The sequence below is a fragment of the Cygnus olor genome, chromosome 6 (assembly GCF_009769625.2).
Source record: "Cygnus olor isolate bCygOlo1 chromosome 6, bCygOlo1.pri.v2, whole genome shotgun sequence".
Taxonomy (NCBI): domain Eukaryota; kingdom Metazoa; phylum Chordata; class Aves; order Anseriformes; family Anatidae; genus Cygnus; species Cygnus olor.
Genome location: NC_049174.1, coordinates 23822886 through 23847562, shown reverse-complemented (window position 1 = coordinate 23847562; position 24677 = coordinate 23822886). Strand labels below are relative to the sequence as shown.

Sequence of the window (24677 nt, the reverse complement as noted above, 5' to 3'; positions counted from 1 at the left end):
TGACCCAGCAACCAACATCAGCTATTTCTATCTACTTTTATTAAAACCAGGTATACAAGGGGGTTGGTTGGCAGTTGCAAGATCATCACTGGAAAAGTGCAGTTTGCGAAGAGTTCAGATGTGCAAATATCCCTACCTACTTGCTTTACAGAGCTTAAAAAATTTTCCTACAGTTTGAGCATGGTAACTAAGTACATCCCTATAGGTGAAAGTGCAGAGCGGTTCTTCTACAGTGGGGTTAACGTTGCAATACCATCCCAAAGAAATTAGAGTCCTTCTTTACTATCTTGAAAATTCCAGGAGCAATGACTTTGTACATGGTTGTATGTAATGCAGAGAATACATAATGTCCATAATGCCCCTAAGAAACAGGTATGAATTTAGGAAATTAGGGAATCACAAAATATGCCATGACAAGATAAGGCAGCGGTGAAACAACGAGTGCAAATTCAAAGTTCCATCTCGGATTTTTGTTTTCATGACTCTTAGCACCCAAGGTCTGTGGATCCCCAAGAATGACTGAAAATTCTGCTGGAAGACAAGGTTATTCCCACTGACACCAAGAGTTTTCAATAAATCTTCACAGGCAGCCACTCGGTGCCTTCTGGTGAATACTAGAAGTAAGGGTGTGCTTAGATGCATCCCCTACTTCAGGCCACAGGGAAGGCAGAGCAGCTGCCCTTCCCACCAGTTCCCATCTGCCTTGCCTAGGAAGAAGTCTGGGCTGGTGTCACAGCTCTTGCATACATCTCTGCAAAACTGAATTTGAAATGTGAGTACTGAAATAGTACATTCTAAAATATTTGCTTGCCCTGGCCTCATTGCACTGATAATTTGAAGACTTACTTAAACACATGGATAGATAAACAAACATTTCAAAAAAACTAAATGTAAAGAACAATCAAGAATGGTCCTGTTACTTTCTACACATAAAAGGCACCACAATATTCCAGACTATTAAGAATATTCTATCTCCTGAAAGTAATAAGGTATTCTGGATATGCCTGAATGTCATTAAATATGACAAACATCTTTGGTGAATTGATGTTATCAACCACGCTGTCATAGAGGTTGGTAGGATCTGCTGAACTTTTTGGTGGTGGAATGATTAGTCCTCCACTCCCAACACAATATTCTCCAGTGAGGACCCGAGCCTGGTACATGTATTTTCTGCCATTCGTATCTGGTCTTGAATAAGTATCCTGAGCAGAGTAACTTGCATCAACAGCAAAGTAGGTTCCATTCCCAATGCTTGCAGCTGTTTGAAAAGACATTTTCAAATATAATTAGTATTCTTATTCCTATAAGAATTTCTAAAGCTCCCTTTTTTTTTTTTATTCCGTAGAAGTTATACATTGGCTACAGTTTACCAACACAGGTCTAGTAATAATCCTTTCTATCAAGATTAAACGTGAATCCCCTTAGATATCAGGTAAATGTCAACAGAGCTATCAATAACCAGGTTTTCACTGCCCTTTCCTAAGGGTAAAATAGTTCCTCTGTCTGTTTAGCCTAGTGCAACCTACCAAATTACAATTCTTCAGAGTCTTTTCAACTTAAAGTGACTACATAATTGTAATTACAGTTTTCTAGTTACACTTCACAGCAGGAAGTTAGAGGAATCATGTTCCTTTGTCTGATCTGGATTTCATTTTTTCTGACATTGATAGAAAGCTGTTCAAGCCAGATAGGTCCATCCTATCTGGGTGCTCTAATCTTTGGTAATTTTAGATGGCTACCCAGTCTGACAGAAGAAGGAAAGCGTGCCTTTCCTATTGCAGATCATGGCTGAGATGGAGAGGTAGATGTCAATACTTGCAGGCAGAGGGAGGACATGAATCTAGGTCTCACATCCTGAGTTAATCTAAGTTCCTGGCATCAAAAAGCAGGAAAGCAAACCTATGTTTCCTCTGGTTGTGTTTTGAAAAGAAATGGTGGCAGCTATTTCTGTCTGTACACAGCCTCATTCAGTGTGCATATCAGGCTTCATTTTCTCAACAAAATTTCAGCCTAGAGGATCCAGACAGAGAAATATCTACTTTTTAACACTTCAGCCTGGTCTGAGTTCATCAGATCTGAGTTAAGCTGTCCAGGTCTCTCAAGATCAAGTCAGCCATAGGTATCTCCTAGGCTAAAAGTCTAGTCTTAAGGCTTTCTAACTTGCCTAGTTTCTCCCTAAGTCTTAAGGCAGAAAGCATTACAAACAAAAAGTAAGGACTTTGGAAGTAAGGTTGCAGAACCTTTAAGAGCAACTGGCACCTTGCAGGCCAAGTCCCACTTCCTTGGGTCCTGTCCTTCTTTGAATGCCACCAGAATAGAAACATTACATTACTGTACTAGAGGAACTGGACAAGACAATCTTTAAACTGATGCAGACAGTCTTTCAGCTAAATGTTTAATAGTTGCCCCCAGCAACTATTAAAGGGGAATAATTAATTCATTAATTTCAATTGATTTAATTTGCATAGAAAAGGTAGGGGAATGGGATCTTCTGACTGCTTGTGCTGTCATCTTTGGAAGCAACAGAAGCATCTGCACCTCTACTTCGCTAGCTGGATTTGCCTACGATGAAAGGAGATACCAGCAGCTAGTTGGTATCTTATCCAAGGATGCTAAACAACAGTCCCCATTCCTCTCTGCAGGCAGATAATACAAAAGATTTCTCAAAAGCTGCCTTGGTTTGATTTCAGCATGGGAAAGCCTTCTCTGATACCCTGGAAACAGTGAAATTCACAAACAAGGGGTTAATCAAACAGGTTATTTCCTCTGTCCATGCAGACTGTTCTCTGGTGTTGTTTATTTTGTTCTCCAACTTTACTTGATTTTCATGTCATGCTGACAGTACTATAACTAGCACTGCATAGAAATTTAGGAAATTAACTGCTTTGGATAATGACTCACCATTCAATCCAGCAAAACCACGATTAAATCCATTGTAGTTGATTGTGCTCAATGAGGATGCAGCTGTCCCATGAAACAGCAACTTCTCATTATCTTCATTTTTGTTCTTCGAACACAGAGATTTTTTTTTGATTTGGTAGGTCTGCCAGAGGAAGGGATTTTGTATTCTTTCAATCTGCAAAGTTACAAAAAAAGAGCTATATTTATGCTAGTAGGGATCAATATTTATCATGACAGCAAAACAGTAAAAGCAAACCAAACTGAAAGAACGGCGGTAATTTTCACTATGCCCTGTTAGTGCCATTCGGGTTAGGGGACTGAATGTATGAGCCTCCTGGAAAGCAGAAAGGGAAGTAGCTTACAAAAGGGTTTTGAGCTTGGTAATTTTTGGCATACATTTGTCTTGCCTACTCTGTCAGTTACGCAGGCAGCTATGGTAGCGGTGCACTGGTACTTTTAGAATAGGATGCTTTACCACCACGAAAGGGAACAGGGCTTTGATGCGAGATGCATCCTACAAATCCTAGTCATCCTTACTGATGACTTTCCCACTAAAGGGCAGGCTGTAACAATAGCATTGTATCAAACTTTAGTTTCTTTTCTAGACCTCAGTATGGAAATCAGAATTACTTCCTTTGGTTTGTAGCTTTGCAACCCATGAGAAAATCCTATATAAAAATTAATCAGAGGGAGTATCGAAGTTGCTGGTTCCCTATGCCAACAACGTGAATAGAGCTTAGGAGGAAACTGTCTGCATCCAAGTATGATCATAGAAGTATTGCTGCAAGAGCTTTCAATTTTAAATGGAAAAAGACTTCATGTCATTACCTGATTTCTGTCCGTTGTACACTAATATATTGCTCTATTCCCATTTTAGTGACCATGCTCATTAGATAAAATTTTTCAAACAGATGCTCTCACTCTTAATTTCATCATATTTTCTCCTACTTATTGCCCCTCTTGATTCTAAATAATTCCATCTTCTCCCTGGCAATTAAATCGCTGTACACTGTTTTACAGGCATTTCAATAAAAAGGATCAAATTATGACACTTCAGTTCAAACCAGCATCCTAGCTTGAAAGGCTCTGCCTGGGACTGACAGGGAAGAAGTCCATTCCTCCAGCAGTAAAATAGTGAGAAACTTTATGACCAGCCTGCAAGGGCAGGGCTGCAGAGAGCTAACTGGGCAGCAGGCTCTCCCATTAGGAAAAAGACCTGAAGAATGACCTCTCTGCAGCCCCAAATGTTTCCCAAATCTCCCACAGGACAGATTCCTGCCCTACAGATTGACAGGCATATTTTCTGCATTTGGTGATTAAATCTTGTCAACTTCTGGCAATGAAATGAACTGCAGAAGAGGAGGCAAAGTTTAATCCAATGCATAGCTGAAAGACAAAACCCTTTTTCTCTCTTAAATTGTATTTCTTATATATAATAGAACTTTCAGAATTAAAAGGACAAAACATTTGTTCATGCTTCCACTTGGATGTACCTAATTGGATGTACCACGTTAACTAGCAAATACCACGTTAGTTTGAGAGTCAGCTTGAAGACTGAGGGTCGCTCATTTTGCATTACTAGGAAGGCAGAAACGGCCGTGCAACTCGTAGGAAATTTCATTTGATTTATACCCACACTGTACGGTGTTGAGGAGACTGACATGGAAGGTGTTTTATGTTGCAGACACTTTACAAACAGACATTTAGAAAGCATATTGATGTTTTTAGCCCCAAAGTTCACTTTTTTCCCCCCATAGGATTTCACCTTCTCTATGACAAGGTTGTGACAGGTATTCTGAAACCTGTTCTGAACTTCCACGTATTCCTGACACGATGGCTTGAGGGTAATGAGTTTGACCCGTTCATCTTGCATATCTTCCCACTTTGCGGGGAGCTCTATTGACTGCATATCTGAAAAACAGGACTTGAATTATTATCAGAGATACCTAGCTTGGTTTAGTAGGTGTCTTACAAACTCGACTGCTTGCAAGGAGCTGAGAGGGCAGTACATTATGCAATACTTTATTCCAAAAATGTTCTCTCTCTTCAGTGTATCATTGGTACCATTAAGACTACATTTTTTCTAGTCTAATTATGCCCATACCAATACCTAACCAAAACAAGTTTGAGAACCACAGAAGAATTATACTCATTCTTCATGCACTACCTCCTTTGTCAGACTTAAGCATGAAAACTATGCTCACCAGTCGCATACGTATGGATAATTTTTGTATTTAAAATAAAAGTTCTGATTTGGATCATACGTACCACTATGAATTACGAAAGTAGAACTGCTGGCTATGGCATGCCCAGCTAAATAAATAAATAACTGAATAAATAAGTAGGGAGTAGCCTACTTCTTTGGAATACCTATGTTTGTAATTATCAGAATTATCATTCATTAATCTCTATTAAAGGTTTTTCTGATCAACAAAGCTGTAAGTTACCTTCGTTCTTTGGCACCCGTTGAATGTTTATAGTACTTCCTTGGTCATCACTAGCCTGTAGAGTATTCAGATCCACTACGTAGTTCTTCTTGATAATTCTGACAGTAAGATGTGGTTTTTTAGCTATTTTGGCATCCTCCAGCTGCATATTTGTCAGTTTATCAAAAGCAACAAATTTATCGTTTCTTTGATACCTCCATTCTACTAGGTTATAAACAAGTTCTGACTTGGACTGTTCTTCTTGAGTATCCTTTATTTTTTTGATCATTTTCTGAATTTCCACAGAAACAGCAAAGACATCCCTGCTAAGACCAGAAATTTTAATGCAAGGGGGAGAACAGTTCTTCTCAAGCTGAATGGTAACATGTTTTCTTCTCTGGAGATCGGTCAAAGCCTCAACTTGCTTCTCATTAAAACTTTCGATTAGCTCATCTGAAATACAGTTTTCAAACTGCTCCTTTAAAATTAATTTTATTATCCAAGACTCAGTTGCATTCACATCTTCTTGGCTTTCTCCACAAATTTGAAATGTAACGATATCAACTTTCTTCTCCAAAACCAAGGGCTTTTTCTTCTCAACGGATGTTTTTCTGCCCCAGAAAAATGCTGTAAAGAAATATATGTTAATTATTAGTTTCATTTAAAAGATCTTTAGTTTTGTGAGCCCAGGCACATGGAAAACGCACCTACTTACATTTTAACAAAGAGATCAATGATTCTGGTGTGGATGAATTTGAATCTTCTCTTTTCTTCATGCTTTCATAAAAGTCCTTGAGCATATTTGTCTGGAAGATGACTATTTTAACTTCTTTCAAATGCTGTACCGTTCTTTTGCTTGCAAATTCCACTATAGCATCCAACATCTCATCAGCTACCTTGGCTGGACTCTGTCCTGCCTGACCTAAACAAAAATAAAAGACACATATCAGACGGTGAGCAATATTTAAATCAAGGCAGCATCCGGAAAGCAGATCACATCCCCAGCTCACACAGATCGGTGTCACAATCTCCCACTATGCTTTCTGACTAAAGCCCACTGCCTGACCTCAGAATTACATCTAAGTTCGGGATTTCCAAGAGCTGACACCCAACGCACACTCGGGAAGACATTCTGGAACTCTCCCTCAGTTTACTCTGAAGTTTCAATGAGCACTTCAGCCCTAGCATCCCCTAGATTTCTAAACCCCACCTTCATCTCCTTCATTTTGGGTTGACCTGTGTGGTGCCAGGAGCTGGACTCGATGATCCATGTGGGTCCCTTCCAACTCGGGATATTCTATGATTCTATGATCACTATCTCTGTCTGCATCTTTAAACTGGGTACCAAAGCCAAGCCATATTAAATTCAGTGCAGGATTTTGGCACAATCCTGCAGCCTATTTCAACATAGAAATGGGAACATAAAGCTCGAAACATTCCCTCTCACTCCCATACACCAAACCTGAAATGCAACCTAAAGCTTGTCCTGAAACATTGCTGGGACCCTTGCAAATTTCAGCCACAACATTCCTTGGAGAGCCGCTGTGGCACCAGCATGCAAATGACGTTGGGAGGCTAGGGGACCTGCCGTAACCGTTACTGTGGAGTCCAAACACTGACCCACAGACCAAGCTCCTACCCTAATCTAGAACACTGAGCAAGGAACAAGTCAAAATTTCTTTTTTTCCAGTCAAGAGGAACTTTGGACTGAGAAAGACACCCTACTTTCTTCAAGGCCTGCTTCCTAAACTAACCACAAGCATAAGCCCAATAAGCTAGCCTGCCTTTAGCCCTCTGGTGGAGTAGGCAGGCTGAAACAGAACCCGCAGGTACTCTGTACCCAACCCACTGTGTCTGTAGTCAGACAGGTAGGGTTTTGGTCTCAGAACTCCATCTCTCTTCATATACAACCCCCAGCCCCAGACCTTCTGTGGGGCTGAAATCCCAAATCAAACTCTATGGGAAGTTTGAGGAAAGGTGCGGGGTGGCCAGCTGAGGCACATGATCTCTTTGGGGGGCAGAGTGTCTTTTCTGAAGCAGTATCTTTTCTTTACGTGTTCCTGTTTTTAAAAAAGCAGCATTTTTCAAATGTGCTGGTGAAGTTTGAACTGACCACAACGAACTTTCACAAAATAACAGTTTACACAGTTTCTTGTAAAAGTCTACATAACACCTCTATCAGAGGTGTTAATTTCGTCCCATTTTCTGAAATACCCCCCAACACAGCCCTGATCAGTTTCTCAAGAAAATACAAACCTGTTCCAATTGCTGGGAAGGCAACAGATGTGTATGTCCTTAGCTCACACTCATTAAGCACTTTGGAGACCTGATTCTTCACATCGATATTGTGAATCAAGTGGATGATTTTACTGCACGACAGTTTGCCAGAATTTGTAGTAATAAAACCATTTTGAACCTGCCCAGCTGGAAGAGAGAAGATAAAAAAGAGACACAACATTTTCAAAGAGGATATTTTCTGATAACACAACTGTTTATACTGATGCTAGTGTACAATGGTGTAATAGATACTAGGAGTGGAAAAAGTAGAAAGAAATCCATTGTGTCCTTTATTATCCTGGTTTTAGTTGATTCAAGTTTTCTCTGTAAATATTCTGTTTTCAGATTTTCTTGAGACAGTAATTCAAGTGATTGTGTGTTTTCTGTTTGACTGCAATATCCTGGGTTCTTTCCTACAAAGTAGTTTCCTATTAAGTACGACTTAACAATTCACGTTCAATTTAAATACAGCTCACTTTTATTTAAAAGCATACCACTGGAAATGTGCACAGTTCATTTATAGGTGGAAGTCTTTTTTTGTGTCACTTATTCCTTGAAAGCTCAAACTGTTATTCTGCAGAAGAGCTGAATGTTTAAAATATTGTCATTAAAACAATGATCAACTGATTTAAGAATCATGGTATGGAATCTTTAAAAGACTTTTGTGTTTTTGAGAGCGATAAATTTGGTTATGAACACCTACAAATGGCATCATATTACGAGGATGAATGGTCCCATGAACACAGTTACGTACCACTTCACTAGTCACAAAGGTAATGACTGACTGTAAGATGCTCTGCATGTACTGAGATCAGACTGATAAACAGGGAGAGTCTGCAGAGTCAAAAGTGGGGAAAAATATCCAAGAAACTCCATCCTGAAAGTTATCTTCTGGACTCACAACAGGAACATTTTGTTTTTGCAAGCAAAACACAGTTTTGCAATCATTATTTCAATTAAAAGTAACTGTGTATTTGTGAATATAAAACCAGATTTGCTATTAGCTCTTAAAGAGCAAGTCCTGCACCTGCTTGTCAAGGGGACTGTTTCTGTTCTTAAGTCAGGAACATGCCTGAGTAATTTCAGAGGACAAAAACTTATATCATTTTCCAAGCATTTATTAGCATCAGAAAACTGTATTGAACTTCTGTTTGGTTGTGAAAACAGAAATTCTCAAAGTGTGTGTCAGGGCAACAGGACTTTTCAAAATTCCTAGAAGTGTGAACTTATTTTTTTTAAGATAAAATAATTATGTTATCAGTATAGAGAGTTATAACAACAACATTAAGTCTTTGGAGAGAAGAAACAAAAATCTAATTAAAAAATGCATTTAACATACCATACTGAGCACATTCTTCTTTCACCTGGGAACCAGCAGCATCCATAATTGCTTTGAAAACCCCTTAAATTACACCAGAAAAAAGCATACACATTCATTAACTGAGCTATTTCTACTCAAAACTCTAGCCAAATTCGGTACCCTGTGAACCCCTCTAAATTCTCATGGTTCAAGATCTACCAAAGTGTAAAAGCTTGCCAGTTCCTTTGAGTTCCCTCTATGACACACTGTACTGAATGCAAAGAGAACACTGCCTTCATTATTAATAAGAAATCATTAAAAATGACTCGTTTCATTGTTCTACCAGACAACAGTATGCCCTTCACCAAACCCTCCAATTGCTTTGAATTATATCATTCGGTGTCCTTCATTCTTACAATTCACAATGTCACCAAAGAATCTTCTGCTTTTTACAAGTGGGTTTACTAAAGCAGAGCTTTGGCTTATATTGAAATATATTAGAACGAGAGCATTTTTACAGAATTATATCTGATCTCAAGAATCCCTTTTTTTTTAAGCATTTTTAGTTTTAAACTACAAAAATCTCCACAGACCTCTTCTGAGTAGTTTGGAACCTACATGGAATATTCAGAATACGCTAAAACATTTTACTATCTATTTCCTGACAAATCACCACTTTCTATTTCACATCTGAAGAATGCTTCATAAATGTTTCACATACGGACAATTCTTTCGCTTTCCCCCTCCTAAAAGCTAGCACAAATTTAACCACTAAATATTTATTCAGTGCAATACCTGATGTGGCATCAAATGTTGGATTTGATATATTTACAATAACCTCTGTATCCTCCTTTGTAATATCTCCAGTATTTACTCGGAGCATAATGGGACCAATCTGCATTTCATAAACTCCCAATACTTCAGTTGAAACAGACCTAATGAAATCTGCAAGGAAAAGAAGAGTATCTTAAAACATTTCAATTCTAGTTTGGGGTATTATTCTCATTCGTTGATGGAAACTTTAACTTATCCTTTTGAGGAGTTTACTGCCTACTTCTCTTTATTCAATTTCTGAAAGCAGGAAGGTGCAGTATTCTTCCCATTTAAATACTGTGAAAGCGAAACCAGTTTGATTCCTGTAAGTTCATGCAATATCAATTCAGAAAGGACTGTTGGGGTTATCTGATCAGACCAGCTCTGTAAGAGACTTTCCTGCATGAACTCTTAAATGACGTGGAGCATCCAACTTAAGCATTACCAGTAATGGAGATCCTACTGCACCACTTTTCTACATTATTTCATCTTTACCCTTACAGAAAGAATACCATTCCTTATTTCTAGTCTGAATGTATCCAATTCATATTTTATCTGCACACTCTAAATATTATCTCACTGATACTCCCAGTAAGTGAGAAAAAAAGAGCTATATATTCTTAAGAATAATTGTCTGGTGTTGATGCAGTTCACTCCTATGATTTTGCTACTGTGTCATGCTACTGTCAATGAGTGGAAAGGAAACTATCCATTCTGTATTACCCCTATACGGGAGAGAAAAAGTACAGAAATACATGTGAGTTATGGCTTACTTGGCAATGTGATGCCAAGTTCTCGTACCCTTTGAGTTGGAGTATTATTGGTTCTCCTACCAGGATATCCTCTTCCATGTAATAAGACTGGTCTCACTAAGGGATGAGCATGCCCTCAACAAAAGAAATTCCTCTTCAATATTTTAACAAATAGAATTTAAGAATGATGGTCCATTAGGAGGAAAAAAAATGCTCTACTTCTGATGACATTTCATGTGTTTCCTAGTAAGAATAAAAACACTTTGCAGTATTTACATTCTCCCCCGTGTCCCACCTCCTGTCCCTACAAAACTTACTTGGCTGTGGTGCTGCATTACTGCAATTCTCAGTTACCCTATGTTCTAGTTCTCTGGTAAAAGCCTAGAAAGAGAAAAAAAGGTACTAAAGATGGTATTTCAGGGTTTATATACCAAATATTTCTAAAATTAAAATTAACAGTCACGTAGCTCTTGTTGCATTTTACAGTAGTAAACGCTACTCTTATTATTAATCGTTAGGTATCATTAGCAATAGTGGAAGCCTCAGTGTGGACAGCGTGATAAGAGATACGGTCTTTGCATTGCCAGAACTGGCAACTGCTCTGTGAAGAGATTAGTGAGCATCTTCAGGTGTTTACAGCGCCAACAGTGAGGCAAATTTTATCTGCAGCTTGTGCTTGCTAACAGTTTACAGTTCAGAGATGTTGAATGAGACACAAGAGTGCCATCCCCTTTTCATTGGCCCAGAGTAGTAAGAAAGTGCTAAGTTATTACCTTAAGAAAGCAATATGTAACTAAAATACATTATTAAGGTTGGACTAGAACATTGTGTAACACAGGTGGCTTTCCCTGAGAAGACCTACCTGAATGTTTTCCGTATCATTTGGGTGCAAGACAAAATGAACTTCCTGCAGAGTCTTCAGAGTGTGACTGCTACTGAACTTGAATACCTCATTAAACATTATCTTAGAAACGACAGTTTTAGGAAATCCAAATCCTCCACTTCCAATAGCTGGGAAAGCAATTGAATTCAGTCCAAGTTCTTCAGTTTTCCTCAAGCAGTAATTGACTACATCTTCTAGGATCTGTAAAACACAGCAAAGATCAATTTTTTTATTTTTTATTTTTTTTTAGATAAAAACACACCTGTTTCATGTGTTATTAGATCTTTAGAGACTATGCTGGTATAAGAAAATGTTTTTAGTCCATTAGGGCATCTTTAGGTTCACTGAAACAGAAGTAAGTGGAGTCAGTTTGCCTAAAACAACTATTTTAAATGCTGAAACTTCAGGATGGGGTCCAAAGTGAATCTGTTTTCAAAACCAAATATTGTAAAAATAATTAAAACGTACCTTTGGGGACTGTCCTTTTCCTCTGTCCCACCCAGGAAGTACAGCATGAAGCACGAACTTGCAAGCCAGAGCGCATCCACCGGTACAGAGCACATTCACTTGCCCATATGTATGTCCTTGTTTTTTCTTGTCAAACTCCGCATGGAGTTCTGGTCCAGCCTTTTCCAGCAAGGCTTTGCAAAGAGGCCCTACACCAAACTGCAGATCTGTGCCAACGCTGTTGACAATAACATCCGTCTGCAACAAAAATCACAACAGAAATATCTATAACCAGAAGAGATCAGGTCATCCATTGCCAGTAAATGCTGAGCCGCCAAACGCTGAGCAGAGGTTAGGCTGTGACTCACCTCATCTTGAGCAGACGTCTGTGTCTGGGCAGGTGAAACAAACCCAGCCCCTGCACTCTGCCTTATCCCCTCTCCCCAGACCCAAGCCTTTCCGACATTTCCTTGTTGATGAACTGCGGCTGCACTGCTCCTTCTCCAGCATCATCACAAGATACAAGATGTACGTGTTGTATAAAGCACATGTGATGTATAAACTTTAATGCATCTTTCTTCCCTTTCACTGAAGTGGGATTGTACACTCCTGGTCAGAAAAGCAGCATCTCACACACCAAAAAAAGGTGATAGAAGGTTGCTGTGCCTTCATGTAGTAAAATAGGCAGATCTCCAAAGGCTGTTGTTTGCTTTGCAGTTCCACTGGAGGTGTTTTATTTACAAGTTATTCAAAATTTGTGTCACATTGAGATTTTTTTTACATCTAGTATTGCTCTTCTGTTGGAACAGGCTTTTACAGACACCAAAATGACAGGGGAAGCAACCAATGTTGGAAAGAAAAAAAAAAGTCTATACTTTGGCAAACAAGCTAATCGTGGACTCTTCCATGGGACTGCTTTTCTGATTTCCCTTAATATCTAGCCTAGCTAGCTACAGATCACTTAAATACTCCTAGAAAGTATTATAGTATTTCCCTTTTAGGAAAAAATCAATCCGTTTTACATGTTGATCCTACATCTGGAGAACAAATAAAACCTAGCTAGGAACTTAACATTCTGAAATTCATGGCTGCTCTCTAGAAATGGCTTCAGAATGACAGATCCCAGTCTGATATCTGTCAATTCTGCCATCCCGATTCCTCGTTTGGCAGGCACATGGTCTCTGTTTCCCTACATAGCAATTATCCTGTAAAACAATATAACCTAATGTACTTCCTCTTCTACTAACATTTCAATAAAATCTTCACATGAAGTTAGAGAAGTGGAAAATTAAAGACCTACCGTGGCATCCTTAATGTTCTTCTTCTCCACTCTGATGAGCAGTCCTTCATTTGTTGTAACCATCTGCTCATTGTCTCTAGCCTCCTGAAGAGCCTCTTTTCTCTTCTCCTTCTGGCCTTCCTGCAGTCTAGGACTTGTAGACTGTGTTGGCAGCAGGAACAGGGAGAATGACTTAGTTGTAAATATGTTTTTTACAATCTCACTCAGAACCTGTACCTTATCCTCTGTGATATCCACAAGATGAATCTCCTTCAAGCTGCTTTTCCCCCTGGATTCTTCCAAGGTTTCCTTGATGGATGACACAATTGAATTTGCAGATATCTGCAGTGGGAAGCCAAAGATCCCTCCACTTACAGAAGGGAAAGCTATAGAACGATGATTATGTGTTTCAGCTAGTTCTAGGCTCTTTTTAACTGCTTCTTTCAACAAATGCACGCACTTTCCTGCTTCATCCTTCTTCCACCTGCACACAACAGCATGAATGATGTTTTTGCAGGGGAGTTTCCCAGCACTTGTGATAACTGCACGCCCAGGCTGCAATCCCTCATTCATCCTCACCAGCTCATTATACTCCATTTGCAGCTCTGGACCTGCCGCTTGTAGCAGCGCCTCAGTAAGGCCACCGATGTGTTTCAAGTCTTCGTTTGATGTGCTCACCACAACATCAGCTGGGTAATTGCACAAGTTACCTTTATACACTGCTACTTCAACTCCATCTGGCAGGGTTTGCTTGTAGTGGAGCTTTCTCTCCTCTTTATCATCAACTTTTTCACTCTGTTGTTGATGTTCTTTTTCTTTCAGACTAATCAAACAGTTAAATTTCTGCTTTGCCTCTAAAACAAATGAATCTTTCCTCTCAGTGAAGAACTCTTTGGCTCCTGGTTTATCAATCGGCACATCTTTCCAGTAAAGGGATGAGAGAATTTTTTCAAATAGGGTGACTGCTTTCGGCACTTCTCCTTTTGGTCCGCTCAGGGAAATACACAGTGTCTCGGTGTGAAAGTGCACTGCCACACCTTTTTTTCCCAGTTCTTGATAAACACCAGATTTTTCCTTCTCTACAAATTGCAGTACTGCCACTGACTTAGCTGGGATTACTTTTTCCACGTGCGTGTTTCTATCTATAAAATCATAAAGATTCTGATAGACTTTTTCTACAGTCTTAGAAAATCCAGTAATAATCACTCTACTTTCTTTTCCAACGTGTTCATCAATGACTACAGTTTCCTGGGAAGAATTGTACTTCTTACGCACGAAGGCAAGCTGACGACTCCACTCCTTCTTTTTAATGACTGCAGAGTCTTCCACGTCAATGCTTTTATATGCTAAGCCTGTCTTTATTTGCTTTTCTGCTTCTAAAAGACCTTTAGGAGAATCTCCATATAGCACCACAGTATCATCCTCAAGCTCATAAAAGGCATTAATATTTTTCACAGTAAATAATGTCTCTGACATTGTTTTATTATTTTCACGCTGTAGGTATAGGAAGACATAGTGGTCGATGTTAATTGATGTGCGTGGCATATTCAACACCCTTTCCAGTAAGTCAGCTTTGATTTTATATACTTCTGCAGGTAATCCACACAACTGAACTGTTTTTATTGTGTCATCATAGAAGATCTTTAAGTGCGGATATTCTTTGTGAATATTCTCTTCTAGCCCAGCATTGCGCAAAAGTGCGTATTTCCCTGGGATCACCGACACAGAAATTTCTATACTTTGTTTTTTCCTTTCACTTTCCTTCATGGCTTTTTCCATGCATTTTCTCACTTCTTTCTCTGCACTGTCCACTGCTGCTCTGGTGCCTGCTATCACCACCGTCTCCTCAGAAATATCAGTTGTGATCAAAGCACTGCTTTCCACCAGTCTGTTTTTCACATCTTTCCAGTCCGCTGAATTTACTTTACACTTTATAGCTGTGTAATGTGACATGATACGTGAGAATTCAGTGGAAGCATCTTGCTTCCATGTCTTAATCAACTTAACCATTAGCTTCTTCTGCTCAGACATAGATGATGATGGACACAACGTAATTTCCGGGTTCACGCAATCTGTCTGTGGCCATTTTATACAACAATGGCAAATTGCCATTTCCTGGTTTATGTCTTGTATCAGTCTGTCTTGCCTTTGTAAAAATTGCCAGACATAGGGATCTAGTGGTACCACAACAGGGTCTGGCATCTTGATAACTGGTCTTTCTCCTCCATATAGAGCTGTTCCCAGGGAGTGGTAATATGGATGCACAGAAATTGGAGTCTGTTCAAGTAAATGCTGCTTTTCCAAAACAGTCTTTAGATCTAAAAGTTAAATAAAATAACTTGTGGGTTTTTTGCATTACAAGGAACTGTTTTTATGTCTTTCTAATTTCCCAACCACTCTGTAGGTGTGGCTCCAAGTAGTTTAGTAAATATGCTTATGCCTTTATTTTCCTGTGCCTGGCTTTCGTTTTCTAAGGAAATCCCAGAACAGAGTAGGGCCAACAAGTTATTACTGTGAAACGTACCTTACTTTCAGCCTAAAATAAAACTCACTGTCCCAGTATTTTTTTTTCCCAGTTGGAACAGACAAAGAAAAGGAATTATAAAGTTGACAGGGACTTAAAACCACATTACCACAAGCCAAATTACATATTAACTTAATGTACAAAATATTCATAAGCAAATACAGAATGTCAGAAGAAAAGCAATCACCTGGCATTTAACTAATGCTAAAGGAATTTACTAAATCAGGAGTCTCCTTACACAGAGGTATTTACCAGAGATTAGGCTAACAGCAAAATTGGGCAGTGATTCCACCCAAGGAATAGTAACAAGACTGTTATTTAGCTTTATCCTTCACAGATAATGAAGAAATTTGACCTTAATTAGTTTCTGAAAGCTAACTGTGAAAGTCCAAGTCATTAACAGCTCCTGCTTCCTCTACCACCAAGAACAATTAATGTTGTATCAGAGATAAAAACTTCTGTAAAAGGGAAAAAAACACCCATGGGAACAACCCATGCATAAAGCAGGCATTAAAGTGAAATCCAGGTAACATAAAAAACAGAGAGATTCTGAAATCCTGCACGTGCAGCAGTATTTCTAAACCCTGAGATCTGACCCAGAATTTACTTAATGCTCGGTCACTACACCTGATAAGACAGGATCAGAAAGATGCTCAAACTACTGGCCAGAGTTTGAGCAGAAGCTGCAAATCACTTCTCAAAAAGGCACAGGACTTCCCAGGAACAGGATGGCGTATGCTGGTTTTAGCAACAGGAAGCCAGGCTTCTCCTAAAGCCCAAATTTTGGTAATTTTCTTTCAGGTCCTCTGCCTGGAAGCACCTTTCTCAGCTTAGGTAAGGGACAGAGACAGCCATTACCTTTGTGATCACAGAAAGTAATGATAGCTGAGTTCTCCTCAGGGAGGAGCTGGATGTCTGACACGGGCCCACCTCCGTTTCGTGCACTCTCGAAATAAACTGTGATATAGTCTGTGGAAATGTTATCTGGTATGTTTTCAGCCTTGATGCTGCAGGTCACTTCAAGAAGCCTGGCAGTCATGTTGAATTTTTTGAATCTTTTGTTCTGTTCACATTTGTTGACAAATTCCTGAGTATCTGTAGACAGAAAAAGCAGTATTAACTGAACATGTTTTCCTGAACCCTTATCAGTCCCAGCTATCACTTCTGGCATAGGAATGAGCTGAATCTACTTCTCCTGGTATATGAAACAGATCTGCCTTTGGTGCCAAATAACTCTATGTTGCAATAAAAAAGGGGAAGTGGACACAGTCACGTTACTTTCTGCTATCAATTACTGCTATGTTTCTGGTCCACTCTTACTCATCTCTTGCATATACTAAGCTTACTTCTCACTGTTTCATTGTCCTCTGGAACTGAGACAAAGACTGAAAAGACAAAAACAGTGAAACATTCTCTTCCAGTTTTAGTTTATGAAGTTGTCATAGTCTTTTCTTTGTAACATTTGGAGCACAGACATTGTCATGGAGCTGTATATAAAATTTTCATCTTCCTTGAGAGACTACAGCCCAGATATGTTTTTGAAGCTGTTTGAATCTCTAACAGGAGAGGAATTAGGCTCTGAAAGCTACTATCCGTACATATACATGGAAATAATTGACAGAATTCACAGTGACTTACCAAAACTTTTTAGAAAAGTAGCTACAGCAACATTTAATTCGGGTATCATTTCCACAACGAACTCATCATCTACAGCTAGGCCACTGATGTTCTCCAACAGCATACTTATGTATTTTGCCCTGCATCCTTGTACATTTTCAAGCACCACTGAAGGCGACATCTCTGCAGACTTTTCTGCAATGCTCTTCACAGAGTGAGATCTCTCCTGAAGGTCACTGTCTGGAGGAGAACTCTCCGTCTTCTGCAAGGCTTCTGCATCTTTTTTAACAGAAAGAGATATAAGCCATATTACATATCAGTACACACTTCCTGGAATAAATATATGTTACTTTCTCTCCTTCCTATGAAGAGATATTGTCTAACCAAACATACACTGCAGGGCGCCCTGGGACATTTTGGGATCTAAAACAGCCTAGAGGTGATGTTCTCTCTAGCCCCAATCATAACTGGAGGTCAAGGTTGCTGCTGAAAGGGATCTGAGTGAACAGATTTTAACAGGGATACACGAACAACAGAGTGGATCTGGAGAATACACAGAAGCTGTAAATGAAACATAACCAGACTAACCCAGGCCACGATTTTATATGGGTCAGGTAATGGCTGTTCAGCTTAGAAGAAGGTTGCATCAAAGGAACATGTACACCAGACAAGCAGAGTCCTCAGCATCTGCTGACATCTAGCTGTGGAGTGCTTGCGAGCAGCCTTTGCTTTTTCCATCTGCTCCCAAAGAAAAAAAAAAAGTCTATGCTGCAGCTGCTCACAGGATTCCTCAGGAAAACCCTGGAGAGTCACCGCAGTGGGTGGGTGACCACAGAGAAGAAAACCACACTACACATAAAAAAAAGGGTCCACTGTGAGGAAGAGGGGACACTGCTGGTACAGGCAAATTCCACCAACCGTAGCAGGGGGACCCAGTCATCCTGGTGGTAACCGATATACCAGCGGAGACACTGCACCGTCTGAGGGGCTGCAGGCAGTCTCCTTAGTGGAGCAAAAATATCCACGAGTAAATGAGTCCACTGACACAAGCACTGCTGTGCGCCTCCAGGATGGGGGCAAGTCTGTGATAAAATCCAGTGAAATAATTTGCCACGGCCCCTCGAGCATTGGTGAGGGCTGTAAGAGACCCTGCAGGTTCTGCATCGCTCTCTTGGCCCAGGTGCAGACATAACAAGCCCCAACACAGCTCAGTACGTCCGCATGCACTACAGGCAGCTCTGTGTGACCGGACACAAAGCCTTCTGGCGAGCACCATGCGCCGCTGCCAGCACAGCGCAACAGCACTGAAGGACCTGCGGGCACAGCATTTGGCAGGGACGTACAGCTGCTCACCACAGCACACCCAAACATCCTTTTCCTGCAGGTCCTCAGAAGTATCCCCTGCCCCAGCCTGCACGGCCCAAGAATCACCAGCCATCACCTGACACACGGAAATTAAAAAAGGCATCAACTGGTGCAGCCACAACAAAATTTTGCAGAGGAGAAATGACGGGGGGCAGATTCACCTCAGCAGCTCTCTCTGGGGCTGCCTGATGTTACGGGGCACGCACCCCGCCGTTCTGCTTGCCGGGACTATCAGCGGCAGCAAACAGGAACTGAGGGAGAAAAGTTGCCCCACGAGCCAACAGGGGGCAGAGGGGCTTTTCAGGTTCCTGACACACTCCAGATTTCAGCGGTCTGTCAGAAAGAACCGAAGAGGGCTCAGCAGGACCCACCAGAAGATGCTTCCACCCAGCAACCACCTCTGGGACCACCACCCATGCAAACAGAGGCAGCTTTCCTCTCACCGTCCCGACAAACAAGAGTTGCTTTGCTTATGCTCAAAAGCATCCAGCAATCCCTAAACCCTGGGACAGCGACTGACAGATGGCTCTGGGGGCTGACCACAGTCTCCCAACACCACCGGAGCCCCGCATTGCCACTGCCGCAGGCCCCCAGCACCCCCATCCCTCAGAGCCACCCCTACAGCTTCTCCTTTGCCTCACCCAGCACCAGTCCCGGCCCTGCAGCGTCTTCTGCCCCTGCACCCGCTGTGGGGGCAGACATCTTCGCCCTGCGGTCCCCTCGGGGGTCCCTGCTGGCAGTAGGAGCAGGCCCCAGGCAAGAGGGAGAAATCCAGGGTGATGGGGCTGGAGCTGACGGACGCGCCAAGAGGCCGCGCTTTGCTGGCTGGACAGTTTTATTAGTGACCCTGACGTACAGCAACAACTGATACCCCAGCCACAACATTTACAGAAGACAGTCTCCTTCAAAGGCTTACCAGCATAACCCTGACATGAGAAAAACAAAAGGCACAGCTGCGGAAGCCACAGCTCTATGCACGCTACTGCGATTTTACTCCTCTCCAGATCGCTGGAATCAACCACGCCACCAGGCCCAGCGAAGAAAGGGTGAAAAAGTCCAAAATGAAAGCTAGGCTGATGAAACCACAGAATTAAATGCAGCATCTGGAGTGTTTGGAGTGTTTTTTAACACTCATACTGACTTTAAAGATCCTTTATGGTATAACTAAAAAAAAAAAAAAAAGCAGATGTCAACTTTGACGTCAAAAAGAGGAGAAACATACAAAGCAGCTTTGAACAGGAAACAAAATGTACGAGCATAAGCACTGACAAACTTTCTGATGAAGTAGTCTTTCTTGGTGGCCAAGCATTTACTTTTCACCAATGCAGGTGTATTTTGATGTGCAGTACTGTTTTCTAGAAACATGACTGCTTCTTGAGTCATAAAACTTGCTAGAATATTGCTGAAAGAGGATCTAGGCAAGTTCACTGAGGTACTGGGGAGATGCACCATTTTACAAAGCCTCCTAACTGCAAGGAGTACAAAAACACCAGGTCTGGGATTAAGACCTTCCATATAGGTGCTTATATGTATGTCTCCTTTTAGAGCAGTTATGCAGGATATGAGAACTAAATCCCTCTGTAAAGATGCTCCTCTGGTGAAAACGGCTAAGCCTGGCAAGGTGAACTCCATCCTTGGTGAACATGCCTGGCTAGTTATGCTTCCTTGTATCGCATGAGCCAGGTTGCCAAACTCAGAAATAAATTTTCAGCACAATTCCTGTCCCAGTTTTGGCTGTGATAGAGTTAATTTGCTTCCCAGTAGCTGGCATGGTGCTGTGTTTTGGATTTAGGATGAGAATAATGTTGATAACACATCGATGTTTAGTTGTTACTGCACAGTGCTTACACTGAGTCAAGGACTTTTCTGCTTCTCAGCGAGGAGGCTAGGGGTGCACAAGAAGCTGGGGGGAAGACACAGGCAGGAGAGCTAACCAAAATGCACCGAAGGGATATTCCATACTATATGATGTCGTGCTCAGCAATAAAACTAAGGGAGTTGGGCAGGGGGACTGGCATTGCTCGGCGACTGGCATTGCTCAGGGACTGGCTGGGCATTGCTCAGCTGGTGGTGAACAATACTGTTGTTTAACACTTGCTTTTTTTTTTTTTTCTCTTTTCTTTTTTCCCTTTCTTATTAAGCTGTATCTCAACCCACAAGTCCTCTCACTTTTACATTTCTGATTCTCTTCCCCATGCCACCGGGGGGCAGTGACTTGAGTGCTGTGTGGTGCTCAGCTGCCTGCCAGGTTAAACCACAACACCCTGGGCCTGAGATTAAGACCACCCATACAGGTGCTCATATGTGTAGCTTATTTTAGAGCAGTTATGCAAGATATGAGAACTAAGCCCCTCTCTGGAGATGCTCCTCTGAAGGAAATGGCTATTTCAGAAGCTAAAACCAGACACATGATCTAAGTCTGGGAAGGTGAACTCCATCTTTGGTGAACATGCCTGGCTGTTTATGTTTCCCTGTATCACCTGAGCCAGGTTGCCAAACTCAGAGAGAACATTTCAGCACAATTCCCCACAGAATGGGAGATCTGTGTGAAGAAAAGCACTGGTTTTGTTCTACAAAGAATCATCACACAGAGAGATGGATAACATTTTACCTTTTCTTTGAAGGTTGCTCATGGCATCCGGAGCCTAAAATAAAATTAAAGCAAATTATGAATGATTGCTTCGGCACTCTCATCATTGTTTCAAAACTCTAGTTAGGATAACAATTTTTATTCACCTCTGTGTGAACTAATTTTTCTTCAAATGCTTCCTCTTTGGTAGCTACTGCTGTTTCAAGCTCCGTGACAATCAACTTCAATTTTCCTTGTATTCCCAAATCCAGCTCATGAGTCTGTCTCTCAAGAACACGTTGCTTCACTAAGGAAAATCAAAGAAAACAGTGACAATGTGAATAGAAATACAACTTTATAATTTAAATCATGTGGCACACCCTACTGCAGCACCGGCGTCCCAGGACTGTCCCCATGCCTCTCACACCCTCTTCCAGCCAGTGCCAAAACAATGGCATGGGGATGTGTTCCCTCAACTTACCAGCTGGGGAGAGTCAGCAGCTGGGAAGCATGATAAGACAGAAAAAAAAATTTATATAAATGTATGCACATATATGTATGTATATTTAACATAACTACAACTAAATGCTTTCCACACTGCTGCATGTTTGTTTTATATTTCATATTTCTAATATATATCTGTAATCATATGTTAACTTCGATTAATAGATTTTTTTATTCCAACTACAATTTAGAGAATATTACTGTGCATCAAATTTAATAAACGTGTATATATGGATTTATACAGAAGATTCATAGAACCACAGAATCGTTTCAGTTGGAAAAGACCCTCACGATCATCAAGTCCAACCATCACCTAGTGCTACCAAGTCTATCACTAAACCATGGTCTAAAGCACCACGTGTCTCTTAAATACCTCCAGGGATGGCGATTCTACCACTTCCCTGAGCAGCTTGTGCCAATGCCTAACCACTCTGTGAAGAAATTCTTCCTGACATCCAACATAAACTTCCCCTGAGGCAACCTGAGGGCATTTCCTTGCATCCTGTCGCTTGTCACCTGAGAAGTCTGAAACCCACTTCACTACAACCTCCTTTCCAGTAGTTACAGAGAGCGATGAGGTTTCCCCTCAGCCTCCTTTTCTCCAGAAACAACAACCCCTCAGCCGCTCCTCATACATCGTTTGCCAGTCCCTTCACCAGCTTCCTTGCTCTTCTCTGAACGCATTTCAGCAACTCCATATCTTTCCCACAGTGAGGGGCCCAAAACTAACACAGTACTCGAGGTGCAGTCTCGAGTACTACCAGGACTGAGTACAGAGGGACAATCCCTTCCCTAGTCCTGCTGGCCACGCTGTTTCTGATGCAGGCCCACATGGCATCGGCCTTGTAGGCCACCTGGCACACGGCTGGCCCACGTTCAGCCAGCGGCCGACCAGCTCCCCCAGGTCCTTTTCTGCTGGGCAGCTTCCCAGCCACTCTTCCCCGAGCCTGTGTCGCTGCATGGGGTGGTGTGCCCCAAGTGCAGCACCTGGCCCCCAGCCTTGTTGAAGGCCGTGCAGCTGGACGTGGCCCATCAGTCCAGCCTACGCAGGTGCCTCTGCAGAGCCTCCCTCCCCTCCAGCAGGTCAACACTCCTGCCCAGCTTGGTGTCATCTGCAGCCTTACCGAGGGTGCACTCGATCCCCTCATACAGATTATCGATAAAAACGTTACACAAAACCAGCCCCACTGCCAAGCTCTACGGAACACCACCAACGGATTTAACTCCATCCGCAACAACTCTTTGGGCCTGGCCATCCAGCCACTTTTCTACCCAGCAAACAGTACATCCATCCAAGCCAGGAGTGGCCGGTTTCTCCAGGAGAAGGCTGTGGGGAACCGTACCAAACGCTTTGCTAAGTCCAAGACCATGACACCCACGGCCTTTCTGTCATCCACTAAGCGGGTCATCTTATCATAGAGGGAGACCAGGTTGGTCAGGCAGGACCTGCTTTTCATAAAGCCGTGCTGACTGGGTCTGATCGCCTGGTTGTCCTGTATGTGCCATGTGATGGCACTCAAGGTGATCTGATCCATGACCTTCCCTGGCTCTGAGGTCTGACTGACAGGCCTGTAATTCCTGGGATTTATTAATTCGTAGCCTACTAAGCCTTAATCAAGAAGCCACCTAGAGGATAGTACTAAGCACTGAATTTAGACATATGAATTTATGTAAATCCATATATTGTATATTCTATATTACATGTTATAGGGTCCATATTATGCATTATACAGTATATATCTGCGTAGTACGTATGAGATGGTGAATCACGGAGTGGTTCAGGTTGGCAGGGACCTTAAAGTCCCCCAAGCCCCCCCACCAGCCTGGGCTGCCCAAACCCCATCCCTCCTGGCCTCGGGCACCCCCAGGGACGGGACAACCCCAGCCTCTCTGGGCGGTACCCCACAACTTACAGTACAAACAATAGCACAACTCAGAGCGTGCATATACATAGAAATCCTGCATGAAGTCACCGCTTCTGAGTTACACCTCACCTCACCGACACCTCAACCCAGCACCACCCCATCCCCTCGCTCACCCCCGGGACCCCTCAGAGCAAACCCTCACCGTCGGGGTGGGCGAAGCAGACGAGGAGGTGCCCGGGCCCATCCCGCAGCTCGCACTCGCCGCCGCCCGAGCGCTTGTGGCTCTGGAAGTAGAGGAGCAGTTTCTTGCGCAGGGCGGCCGGCGGCTCGCCCGCGCCCCAGTCGCCGCGCACCAGCAGCGGGAAGGCGGCCGCCCGCGGCCCCGACATGGCCGCCCCGCAGCCCCGTCCCGTCCCTCGGCCCCGCCGTCCCCTCCGCCTTTCGCTTTCGTTTCCCCTCAGGGCGGGTCCCGAACATTTCCCGGCACGCAGCGGAGCCGCCGCCGTCGCCCATCGGGCCGAGGCCTGGGGTGGGCACCGGCCGGGCAGGGGCCGCCATCGAGCTCAGCCCCTCAGCGACCCCGCGCCTTCACCCACAGCGCGCCTCAGGCGCTGTCACAATCACAAAGCTTGTGTTTCTCCACCTAAAACGAGTTTCTCCAGGGCTGTTAACCCCGGCACCTGTCACGCTGCTGAGACAGCGACCGCCTGCGTTTCTAACAGAGATCTTTCTTTAAGTCTCTTGGCTTCAAAAGGAAAACTTAAGGCATTTGGGCCCCTGACACTTTGCCCTTGGTGACTGCTCACGGAGAGCTCCTGAGCCTGCGCCTGTACAAACCCCCACAGCCTTTCCCTGAGAAAGTGGCATGCTGCTCCTCGCTGCTGTGCTTGCAAGGCTTTTCCTTTAACCGGACTTGTTTTTCTTCACTAATGCAATAGCCTCCCTCACATCGCTACAGCTGGAGTTATCTTCTTCAAGGTCCCGCACTTGGGCCTTGAAAAAGGAGTGTTTTCCGATTAAGAGCCACTGACTCACTGCACATCCAGTAATGACCGAAGTTTTTCCAGTCTTCTGAAGTTCAGCAAGTGTCCCCACCTCTGCGAGTATAAAAAGTGAAAGTTTGAAAGACTAAAGAAAAATTGCAATGTGAAAAGA

The 24677-nt window shown here is 42.4% G+C and overlaps 1 protein-coding gene across 2 annotated transcripts; it reads right to left on the bottom strand.

The window, feature by feature from the left end:
- Positions 1 to 20: 20 nt before the first annotated feature.
- On the bottom strand, positions 21 to 24634 carry LOC121072605 (protein mono-ADP-ribosyltransferase PARP14-like). Of its 2 annotated transcripts, XM_040562324.1 has the most exons (17): positions 23725 to 24634; positions 21321 to 21460; positions 21196 to 21229; positions 17241 to 17498; positions 16461 to 16697; positions 13100 to 15396; positions 11821 to 12057; positions 11332 to 11553; positions 10787 to 10850; positions 9700 to 9849; positions 8944 to 9006; positions 7584 to 7751; positions 6043 to 6249; positions 5349 to 5954; positions 4667 to 4812; positions 2902 to 3076; positions 21 to 1258 (listed from the first exon to the last, which is right to left on the bottom strand). In XM_040562324.1, exons 1-17 carry the CDS (start codon positions 23909 to 23911, stop codon positions 969 to 971), a joined length of 5481 nt encoding a protein of 1826 aa, XP_040418258.1. In that variant the 5' UTR covers positions 23912 to 24634; the 3' UTR covers positions 21 to 968. The 2 variants fall into 2 exon arrangements, with proteins under 2 accessions (XP_040418258.1, XP_040418259.1); XM_040562325.1 differs by lacking the exons at positions 21196 to 21229; positions 21321 to 21460; positions 23725 to 24634 and adding an exon at positions 19226 to 19509.
- Between the last annotated feature and the right edge of the window lie 43 nt (positions 24635 to 24677).

Bases quoted from the DNA above. Each gene is read 5' to 3' on its own strand.
- LOC121072605 (XM_040562324.1), bottom strand. From the start codon at position 23,911: ATGTCGGGGCCGCGGGCGGCCGCCTTCCCGCTGCTGGTGCGCGGCGAC. The intron at 4,813-5,348 runs GTAACTTACAGC...CCTGTTTTTCAG, and splicing joins ACGGGTGCCAAAGAACGAAG to ATATGCAGTCAATAGAGCTC. The intron at 1,259-2,901 runs GTGAGTCATTAT...CTTTTCAAACAG, and splicing joins TGGTTTTGCTGGATTGAATG to CTGCAAGCATTGGGAATGGA.